This window comes from Tachypleus tridentatus, chromosome 11 (assembly GCF_004210375.1).
Source record: "Tachypleus tridentatus isolate NWPU-2018 chromosome 11, ASM421037v1, whole genome shotgun sequence".
Taxonomy (NCBI): Eukaryota; Metazoa; Arthropoda; class Merostomata; order Xiphosura; family Limulidae; genus Tachypleus; species Tachypleus tridentatus.
Window position 1 is genome coordinate 57,311,457 of NC_134835.1, and position 12,206 is coordinate 57,323,662.

General features: G+C 33.7%; 1 protein-coding gene across 1 annotated transcript; it reads left to right on the plus strand.

Annotated features, from left to right (window-relative positions):
• The first annotated feature begins 606 nt into the window (after positions 1-606).
• Positions 607-6,187, plus strand: LOC143232217 (GTP-binding protein REM 1-like). Its single transcript, XM_076467375.1, has 4 exons — positions 607-1,450; positions 2,676-2,764; positions 2,923-3,124; positions 3,906-6,187. The coding sequence occupies exons 1-4, from the start codon at positions 739-741 to the stop codon at positions 4,175-4,177; spliced, it is 1,275 nt and encodes a 424-aa protein (XP_076323490.1). The 5' UTR covers positions 607-738; the 3' UTR covers positions 4,178-6,187.
• Positions 6,188-12,206: the final 6,019 nt, after the last annotated feature.

The window sequence follows — 12,206 nt, forward strand, 5'->3', positions numbered from 1 at the left end:
ATGTCTTTGGATTTACAACCCTGAAATCAGGAGTTCGATTCCCCTCGGTGGGCTCAGCAGACAGTCCGCTGTGGCTTTGTTATAAGAAAACACAAGCACACACTACGACAAATTAATAAAAAAATTATAACATTCAATCCCCCTAGTGGCACAGGGGCATGTCTGCGGTCTTCCATCGCTAAAATCATAGTTTCGATACTTGTGGTGGGCAGCGCACAGATAGCTCTTTATGTAGCTTTGTTTCTAACATCAAACAAAGCCCTTCAATGACTCAGTTGTAGGTCTAAAGGTTTATAATGCTAAAAACAAGGTTTCGATACCTCTTGTGGGCATATTACAAATAACATACTATATAGATATGCGCTCAACAACAAAAATCAATTAATGTTCAAGGATTTTCACACACATTCGTGTTATTCTGTTGTAAGCTGTCTTTCTACTAATTCCCTAGAGAACGTTAGTTACTGGAAATTGTCATACAAGCAGCCAGTTTTGCTGCTTACACTTAGTGAGGAAACGCGCCTGATGCTAAAAATAAGCTGTGACATCTTCATGCTACTCACGTGATCCACATGGCCTTTATAAAGTACTGCAGCTGGTCGCTTACTTAATGTGAATGACGTTTTTCTGTATTCGTGTATTTAAGTAAAATAAGATTACAGATAACCATAACCAACCTTCCCGTTCACTTGTTTCTGGTCTAACAGTTTGAAGCAGGTTTGTTCTCTTAAGTACATTATGGCAAAAACTGAGGCACGGAATATGCCATATTCAAGAACTGCATCTGCTCCTTTTTCTAACACCCAGGTCAGCATGAATCTGGAGGTTAGAAAGAAGAAAGGCTCAAGAGAAAGGGCCATACGAATAAGAAGGAAAACGGCCCCGATTGTAATGCTTCCTGGCTCTTCCGCTCCGGAAGATCGAGAAAGTCCGTGTCGTTTGAAGGATGAACTTGAATCAGTTAGACCATCCTATGGAACCAGAATCAATAGAAGCAAAAATGAAACTACAAGAGACTTTATCCATCGCTCTCAGTCCGTGAGAACCAGTCATAGGCCGAAGTCCTTAGATCCCGCTAATAGGTCTCGACAGAGGATAAATAGCGTCACAGACGATACTTTTCCTGAAAGATCTTCCTCCAATTATTCTCTTCCTCTCCCAGAAGAGGAGAGAGAGTACTATAAAAGACTCCGTAACTTTTCTATTACACCTAAAGGCGTGATCAACAGAGGTGATTCTTTTCGCTCCAAATCTTATAGTTCTCACAGCGTGTCATCTTGCGGGTCACAACCTCCTGCTCCAGATCTCTCGGTCGAGTCTTCCGACATACCCGCTTGTTCAACCGTTAGGTACCGGATTCTGGTACTTGGATGCCCCGGAGTAGGCAAATCGGCTCTTACAACTCAGTTCACAACATCGGAATATATCTGTGCATACGATACTTCTTTGGGTAAGAAGTAGCAAGCGTACTGATATAATATTAATGTAAAATGTGTACAATGTCTTGATGTTAACCCTCCGCTAGTACAGCGGTAAGTCTGCGGATTTACAACGCTAAAATCAGGGGTTCGATTCCCCTCGGTGGGCTCAGCAGATAGCCCGATGTGGCTTTGCTATACGAAAAACAATCTAATCCTAATAACACGAAACTAACAATGGCCCGGCATGGCCAAGCGTGTTAAGGCGTGCGACTCGTAATCTGAGGTTCGCGGGTTCGCATCCCCGTCCCGCCAAACATGCTCGCGCTTTCAGCCGTGGGGGCGTTATAATGTGACGGTCAAGTTGACGGTGGGTGTTGATGACTAGCTGCCTTCCCTCTAGTCTTACACTACTAAATTAGGGACGGCTAGCACAGATATCCCTCGAGTAGCTTTGTGCGAAATTAAAAAACAAACAAACTTGATGTTAGTTATAAGTAATTTCTATATCGATTTGTTGTTGTTGTTTGTAATTAAGCACAAAGCTACACAAAGAGCTGCATGTGCTCTGCCCACCACGGGTATTGAAGCCCGGTTTTTAGCATTTTAAGACCGCAGAAATACCGCTGTGCCACTTGGGGGGCATATATTGATTTATAAGATACAAAATAAGATCTGGTCCTTGAAAAACTCTCAATTGTTTTCTCTTTTTGTAAATAAGAAAAACTTCATGCAAACAAAACATGGTTCATACTTATTTTGGAACTTTATAATTTATAAAACATATATACATATAAAATGACCCGAAATATAATGTGTTGTTTGCATAACAGCTTATTAATAAAAGCTTATTAATTTTTGTTTAGTTAAGTATGTTACAACCAAACCTGTATTAAACGAAATATTTGATGATCCCATCTCAAATGTTCGTGTTGAGAATTGAAACTTCATTTTAATATTTATTTATTTTCTTTCAATTTTGGATTCAAGGTATTGTGTCATGTAAAATTTTTGTGAACTGTCAAAGTAATAATGTGAGATCGCTTTTTTCCAATAGCTTTAATTTTAAAACATGTGCAATCTCATTAGCAGTATTACAATAGTACTTTGGTGGTTAATATTTTATGTTTTAACCAATCGTGAAACTAACTTATGATAATAAGATTAAGTTAAGTACATGAAACATGTTAACTTTGTCCTATATTGGGTCGAATCAATCATTTTGAAAGGTTTTAAATATTCTTTTTTACACTGTAGACGATGAAAATGAAAAACTGGTTACTGTTGTGTTAGATGGGGAGGAGTCGGAGCTACTGTTTGTTGAACACACTCTCCCTACAAAAATAGTAAGTGTAAAAATCTAGTTGTTAGTTTTAACTTAAAGCAATTACGAAACGGGTGTAATATTTCAGAAAGCATTATATATCTTTCTATCTATTTAGTTGTTGTAGGTGTTTTAGTTGCAACACACACATATATAAATATACATATATATCTATGCTAGGATTCCTTCCAACCACTGGAAACAATGCTAAATAACGCTGATGCTATCATCACTGTGTATTCTTCGTGTGACAAGACAAGCTTCCGTAGAATAAGAGACACTCTTCTGAAAATGAACGATATCGAAGAGAGAGACCCCAAACCTGTTATTTTAGTAGGAAACAAAACAGATTTAGCCCGACTGAGGGTGGTCAGCACAAAAGGTACGTTTACGTGGTCATGTTTAAATGTAACTTAAATCTAACTAAGATTAGCTTTATGTGTTACATGAAAATTTCTCATTTTAATCGTTAATCAGAAGATGAACGAAGATTACACTATATAACACAAATTTTGTTCCTGGATAGTGTGTGTTATTTCTTAATTGCGTATGTTGTAAAAGTACAGAAAATGGCCATTATTCCTTTCAAACTTTGCTTTTGTGATTTTGATAATGAAATTTAAAAATTAACCTATTTTCGTTGTAAAAACTGGCAAATTTGCACATTTTCATTTACATAAGGTCTGAATAAAACAACATGTGAATCAAAATTTACATGTATTTATACTAAAATTATACAAAAATGTTTAGAAGTGAGTAGTTTTTCGAGATTTGCGACTGTAATGTAAATCACTTTCAGGTATCAGCTCCCAAATATAGTCTCTCATCATGTTTTCGTAATTCGCTCCCAGGTCACAAAAGCAAAGTTTTAAGAGAAAAATAGGTCTTTTCCCTTTACTTTAGGCATAAACAATTGGAAAATAACACTTTCCACCCAGGAACAAGAAAAAGTAAAAATTTTATTAAATAGTGTTATAAGTTATCCTTTCAATTTAGAAAATTCATTTCTTGACAAAGTGTGTTCTAGTAAGTGTTCATTCATGAGACTGAAAACTTTATTATCTACATTGTTTATTCATATGCTTATTTGACACGAAACGACTGCTTTTAAAAGGTAATTATATTCCTACAATTAATCAACACATTTGTTAACATTTATGTAGATGCTAGATCTATAGCCATCTCTGTTGGATGCAAGTTCATTGAGACATCAGTGGGAATCAACCATAATGTTGATGAGCTCTTGGTTGGAATCTTAAGCCAGATCCGGCTGAAAGGTCAACAGTTAGACGGGAAGAGAGAATCGGTCACCTTGGCTGGTCCGCCACTGGCGACTTCGTCTTCTACTGGTTGCAAGGCTAAAGTTCTTATAAGGAAGCTGTTAGAAAAGACTGTCCTGAAGTCAAAATCTTGTAATAATCTGCACGTGCTGTAGAAACTAGATAAACTTAAACTTAATAACAGTAAAGCTGAGAAGATTTTACAACTAACCTCGATTTAAACGTAAAAACATAAAATAGGAAGACATTTTGTATTCATAAATCGAAACGTGTTCGGTTGCGAGTTGTCACTTAATAACACTTACAGTATATCATACTATTCTTTGTGGTCGCTAAATTGCCAGACGATATATAGTAACTGAGAAAGTTTTATGCTTTTCTAACTGTATATAATTTTATAAAAAGAAAGATATATGTACATATATATAATATGTTCCTTTTATTTACCCATAATGATATCAACCTGTATGGTTGTAGAAATTGTATGTTTAAGTACGAAGATTTAGGTAACCAATTATCAAAATTTTGCTTTTCCATCTTAACCCTAACGTGTGTTAGGATATCGTAAATATGTTTTGATGACACAAAACTTTAAATTATAGAAACTTATAACTAACAAAACAACTATCCGTTTTAATAGCGTATGTTCATGAGATATCTTACTATTTATAGGTCTTAAAGTTAACAAACACCTTTGATCTTCAGAAAATGAGTTAAAATTGCTATCGTTGACCACAGGTTTTTTAAAGATAAGATACTGTGATGAAATGTTACTTAATTTAAGTAAGTTTGCTATTACATTATCCGTTTATATATGAACGTGATGTACATATCGTTATCTGTTAACGTCTTTTGCACCACATATAGGTGTAAATATGCCATTTGTTCTCATGTGAACAGTAATATATCTATTTACATGTATTCTTGTTTGTACTACACTTGCAGAATTTGTGTACAAAGTGCTTTCATACATATTTTCCACCTTTTTTCTATATTTTATATCAAAGACATCCACCTTGTGTTAATTTGTGTGCGAATATAAATGTTTAGTTCATATTATCATTTTAATTTATAATCATTTTACTATAATTCAATGCTTAGATTGATAAAAATTAAAATATACTCTGTTCTTTTAATGAAGAAATTAGTTCTATATTATTTCTTAATATTGTTAAACTATCAACGAGCATCGGTGACCAGATGGTTAGGGCATTCGACTTCTAATCTGAGGGTCGCGGTTTCGAATCCCCGTCACACCAAACATGCTCGCTCTTTCAGCCGTGGGGCGTTATCGTGTACGATCAATCCCACTATTCTTTGGTAAAAGAATAACCTAAGTTTATGTGGTGGGTGATGATAACTAACTAGCTACCTTACGCTGTTAAATTAGGGACGGCTAGGATAGATAGCCCCCATGTAGCATTGCGCGAAATTCTAAAACAAACAAACTAGCAATGATTGCTTGTTTTATTCTTTACTATAAATTTTCGACTGAGAGAAAAAGAGATGGTTCTATACTTCTCTAGCACGACGACCCTAAGTTTCTACAGAATTAAAATGGTTGTATTTAAACGTGTGTTTTATCGCAACGAGACAAATTACTTTTTCTTAAAAACCGTCACCGATATTTAGACAAAAGTAGTTGGTAACAGAAAACTTGTGCGTCAAGCGATCTCACCGTCACAATCACTATATAAATTTGAAAAGATAACTGATAGAAGCTGCTGTGAACATTTTTGTAGTTAATCACAAAGCTGCACAATTGACTATCTGTGCACTGCCTACCACAGGTAGCGAAACCCAATTTGTAGCTTTATAATGCCGCAGACAAACCGCTGTGCCACTGGGGTCTGCTGCAAAAGTATTAATCTTTGTACAGTATTTACAAAATGTGTCTGTTGTATCGAAAGTAATTTTATTTTTTATCTATTTTTTACTTTTTATTTCAAACCTTCTACTTATGAAAGTTAGTTGTGTGCTTATTGGAACTTAAATTATTATCGGCACTTGTTAAAATTTATTGTTTTTCCATTGATAATTACAAAAGGTTAGAGATAAAATATCTGTTATGTTGCAGTGTTTTACAGTGATTGATTACTTCTAATGACTGTATATGTGTGAACTGTAGGTGTTTTGAAATAAATACATAATGTTGAATAGCTGTATTTTCTTCTATGTGAGCCTTTATTAGATTAAAAATAATGTTACTAATCAACTATTTCTAATTAAATATTCGTTTTTTTCCCACTATATTACAATAAAATAAACAACTGGTTTCAGTAAATACATTCTTCAATCTTCATTGAACAACACTTAACATCTTTATAAGCAGCTATTTTATTCCAGTTCAAAACAGTAATGGTCTTAACTTTTCAATTTTGAAAAAAAAAATTAAAGGAATGTGTATTTTCCAATACTGAAGTGGCAAAAATAAATTATGATTTCTAAAAATGAACATTTAAAATGTGCTTAATGGACTGGTTAAAATTTTAAGTTACGGAAGTTGAAAATAGTTTTGTTGAATTCTACGTTAAACTACACAAACGTTATCCATCTTTAACTTTGAAATAACAGGTTAGAAAAAAAGACAGATACTCAGCTCCAACTGCGAAATATTAGGCTTTATTGTCAAACCGGATACCAGATTTTGACAGTTCACTCTTATAACACACCACGACCACAAAGTGCAGGGTGCGATTTTGTTTTAAAGGTGAGGTGACGTGAAACAATGAACATCAGTTCCATATTCAGATACGCTAACACTGGGTCGCAGTAAATTAAATAAAAATAAATTCACTTAAAATATCTCAGTAAACTGTGACTAAGCAATAGTAATTACATGATTCAGTATATATTTTCAATGAGGAAATGTTAACGTGCAATACATGATTTCGTTTCACGTATCTGTACGTGATAAGCTAGTAAGTCAAATGTAAATTATTTTATTGAAAAAATTATGAACAGCAGAACTATTTACATCTGTCACTGCGATCTATATTACGATATCATAACACATAATAAACGACTATCAACCATAATGCCCCCTTCAGTGATATAGTGGCATGTCTGAGGACTCACACCGCTAAAAACCGGGTTTCGATATCTGTGGTGGGCAGAGAACAGATAGCTTTTTGTGTAGCTTTGTGCTTAATTCCGAATAACCAAATCATCTATAATACAACCGTGTAGTTGGATCGTCAACATGTCCCATTAACCAAGTTTTCATTATAAACACCAACCCAAGACTGCAGCTTTACTATCTTTCCCCAAGGTCATTGATAGTTCCAATACACATTTTCAGATCATATTTTAGATTACCGAGTTAAATTGGTTTAGAAAAATCTGTGAATTATAGATGTTTCCACTAAGAGGCGTAAAGATAAAAAGTAATAATAATAAGAAAGTTATATACTTTATATCTTGAACTGATATTCAAGTCTTCAAAAAATTGTTAATTGTTTCAGTGTGAACTCAAATATTTTTATCATGCCTCATACCTGAGTAAATGGGTGATTTTTGACTTCTGATGAAATAAAAATTATTTCCCACCATTACAGTTGTACACTTTTATCAGACTTGGAGTACAGAAACGCTGACACAGATTTTATAAACATATAACTAACCTTCTAATTCTAGTATAAGATATATTAAACATGTCAGTTCTTTGTCAAATGCTGCTCATCGCGATTTAAACTACATATTTTGTGAGTCCCTTTTTATATAGCGAGAGTAAGTAATGAACGGTTAATAGCTAACGTTAAACGTTCAGTGAAAAAAAAACATAAATGAAAACAGATTCAGGAACCTGGACCCAAGACCTCAATCTGACCGGACCAGTGCTTTACCATTCTATTTAGTTTTGATGAATAGTAATAAATATACTCCTTAGAGAACAAGTGTTCTAGCAGACATCTTCTCAATTTTTGATGTTGCAGATGATTTTGAATGATCTCTGTCCTGAAGTAGCCTAACAATGAAAGTGGTACTTCTTAGACGTACATTCACTGTCATACCTATTTTGAAAACTGTAATATCTTTTCCTTTTCCTAACACATCGTGTGAACAACCTAATTTTCATCTGCAGCTCAAGCCAGGGTCTAGTCCGAAAGGTTTCATAGTTCCTATTAAAACGGCCAGCCAATGTATGTAACTTTAATAAAATTAAATCAAAAAGATTTAGAAGATACTCAGAAAATAAGAACATAATTTTGCACTGTGATGACTTGATTGGAACACTAATCAAGCATCAAACATGATTATTTCATGAACAGACTTCATAAATCTCCATAAAATTGTAAAAATTAACAATACAGTCACATATTTCTTTTAAAGATCACAACGATTTTTAAAAGATGTTATAGATTATTTAGTACAAGCATTTTATATGAATGAAAAGTGTTCTTACTAAGATATACTAAGGCTGAACTCATTAAATATTTTTGTACTATTACACGAATTAAACAGTAAATACAAGTTTTCATAACACACCCTTAAGAGCAAAAAATGTTTATTATATACTTAATTGTATATGATATAAAAGTGATGTACATATATATCTAATTTGCCAACCACTCACGTTCGTAAGCACGTTCCACTGTAATTGTCCAATAATGTTCTTTCAATTTTTGTTTCTAAGATTGCTTTATGAAATGTATTAACCCTTTACATTTTGTACAATATGAGCAGTTGGATGTAGCTAATTAATCTAATGCCACAGAAATACACTGCTGGTCAAAATCTTAAGGTCACGCTATCTTTTATTGTCTATTTGCGATGTGAGTTGGATGCAAACAAAAAATGAAAAGTCCTGAATAAATTTTAGATATCCTTTAGTTTTTGTTTGTTTATTTTCAACTGACATCTTAAACTACTGTTAGTTTAAGTTAATTTAAGCTGTTAGTTTAGCTAATAAGAAGTCTGTGTGTGTCATTTATATACTTACATGTATTAATATACAAAGGGCCCGGCATGGCCAGGTAGTTAAGGCATTCAATTCGTAATCTGAGGGTCACGGGTTTGAATCCCCGTTACACCAAACACGCTCGCCCTTTCAGCCGTGAGGGTGTTATAATGTGATGGTCAATCCTACTGTTCGTTGGTAAAAGAGTACCCCAAGAGTTGCCGTTGGGTGGTGATGACTAGCTGCCTTCCCTCTAGTCTTACACTGCTAAATTAAGAACGGCTAACGCAGATCGCCTCGTGCAGCTTTGCGCGAAATTCAAAACAAACCAAACTCTAATAGTGTAAAAAAACGCCTGGTAGGAATTAAGTAAAATTAATTAATTGAATAATTTATATACTTAATCATATAAAGAAAGTTCTTAGAAAATTTATAAGAATTTAACCAGATAATTCATGTAAAGCTTTAAAAATGTTTTAAATATATTATCATTAATTGCATTCTCAGAAAATGTAAATATTATTTTTGTAATTTATTAGAGTAGTGAGAAAAATTCTAAACCTAAAACTTAATTTTTTTCAATATCTTGAACACTAAAACCTTTCAAAGTAACATAAAAATAGTGTATAAAAGTGGCTCCTATTGTACTAGAATCAATTACATTATTTTAAAATAAATTATGGTTACTAGTAGGTCAATCAAACATTTGATATGAAGACTTATACATGCAAGTCTTATTGCTTAGATAGTTGGTTAAATTATTTACTATGTCTTACTATTGGCCCACCATGGCCAAGTGCGTCAAGGCGTGCGACTCATAATCCGAGGGTCGCGGGGTCGCATCCCCTTACGGCTGAAAAGGCGAGCGTGTTTGGTGTGACGGGAATGCGAACCCGCAACCCTCACATTACAAATCGCACGCCTTGACCCACCTGGCCACGCTGTCCCGTATGAATAAGAACTGTTATTGTGCAAGCTAAAGTGGTGAAGATAATTTTTATCAATCTTATGAGTCATTGTCAAATCACATTTCGGGTGAGGCTTAATAAGACACTACGATTTTTTTACACTAATTACTATTACTGTCTATTTGTACTTGAATTTACTTTGCATCTCTCAAAAAATTTGCCAAATTGCGGGTCAAGCAATCACGTCATTAAGGAAAAAGAGTGTGTTTGTAACTATGAGAACTTACAAGTAAAAGTAAAGAATATGTCAACCACACTATATCCTAAAATCTTTCTAACTCGCATATGACAAATACGATACTAATTTAGGTGTTATTTGTATTATTAAATTACATTTGATTTGTTTGAATTTCGCGCAAAGCTACACGAAGGCTATCTACGCTATCTGTCCCTAATTTAGTAGTGTAAGATTAGGGGAAAGGAAGCTAGTCATAACCACTCACCGCCAGGTGGTTAAGGCACTCAACTCGTAATCCGAAGGTCGCGGGTTCAAATCCCGGTCGCACCAAACACGCTTGCCCTTTCAGCCGTGGAGGCTTTATAATGTGACAGTCAATCCCACTATTCGTTGGTAAAAGAGTACCCCAAGAGTTGGCGGTGGGTGGTGATGACCAGCTGCCTTCCCTCTAGTCTTACACTGCTAAATTAGGGACGGCTAGCACAGATAAGCCTCGAGTAGCTTTGCGCGAAATTCAAAACAAACAATCAGTCGCGTACTAAAGTCTTATCTTACTTGATCAATCGCATACTAAGGCTTTATCTTACTTGATCAATTTGATACTAAAGTCTTATCTTACTTGATCAATCGCATACTAAGGCTTTATCTTACTTGATCAATTTGATACTAAAGTTTTATCTTACTTGGTCAACTGGGTAATTATCCTTCACGTTGTGAATATTTTCCAAACTGAAAAACACCATTAGGATGAACTGAAGAGCACAATCGTCCAAAAAAAAACATTAAATATGTAACTGTTTCCCTGCTACACCAGGTGTTAAGTAAAAACAAAACTAGTTGTTTAAAGGTTTTAGTTCGGATATAAACAAACAAGTTTGAGCAACAAACAAAATTAAAACAAATATAATCAAAACATTTACAGTTACGATGTATTACAAGAATAAATACACACTAAACAAGTTCAGTTCAACGGAATAGTGTACAGCCATCACCGGAAGCTCTTCTTTTTGATGTACTACTTTAAAATAAACAGGAAAAAAATCAGCTAATTTTAAGTTAGCGTGAATTTCTAAGAAGGAAATATAATCACAGAGGTATTTACTGTTTGTGAATTAACGTTAGCCAGTATTTCTTTACATTTCAACATGGTTTTGTTTGGTGTCATTGACTTTATTCACGATACTTAAAAGAAAGCTTGTATGATAAAAAGTACATAACTTATAACTCAAGAAAGAAAATCGATAACTATTTTTGAAAAGTTTACCGAATTAAGTTTTGTAAATATTTGGTACGGAACGTCTTGAGTGTCGAACCCCAAAGTCTTAAGTCAACACAGGAGTTTAGGATTTATTAAATGACGTCAATACACTAAAAAAATGTTATTTTTAAATGACCTCTAAGGATGTGTTTATGTTTTATGAAGATTTTATTATTCTAAAATTCTGTACTTCTTGGGTTATATCGTAACTTATCAAGGACTGCATTAAAGTATGTAAAATTCTATGTTAAAACCAGCAGAAAGAACTCAATATTAAGTGAACTACTATGGACTTGCTTGAATAAAATCTCTCTATTTTCACCATATAATAAATTTTACCTTACTTCTAATGTAACATTTCAAAGACGATCTTTTTCTTAAAATTCTGAGCGATTTTAAAGCAAAGTGAAATTCAAAGCTGCCTTGAGTGAAAGAAATCTGGTTTAAGTGACTTTAAAATACAAAATGTTACAGGTTAATTACTTTTTATTTTAACGGGTTTATAGTTGAATTTCCAATAGAAATAGTTGACTTATAATTGAATATGACTGCTGAATTTTTTCTGAAAATCAATTAAAAATGCAAAATGTAATGTGGTTTTGTTTTAAATATATCAAACTCGAAATATTAATAGTTTTTGTTGTAGCCTCCCCACGTTCGAATTATAGCCTGATTAATCGATGTGAGAAAATATTAGCACATAAAGTATATATTATTTTGATACAGTTTGATTATAATTGTCATGAAATAAAAACGAACATAAAACTCACTACTGCAAGTTTCGTATAATGACTGTTGGAACTAGTGTTAATGTTACAAATGGAAGACGTTTGCATTCCCTAACTCAGATAATAATATTTTCCTTAGTAATAAAAAACAA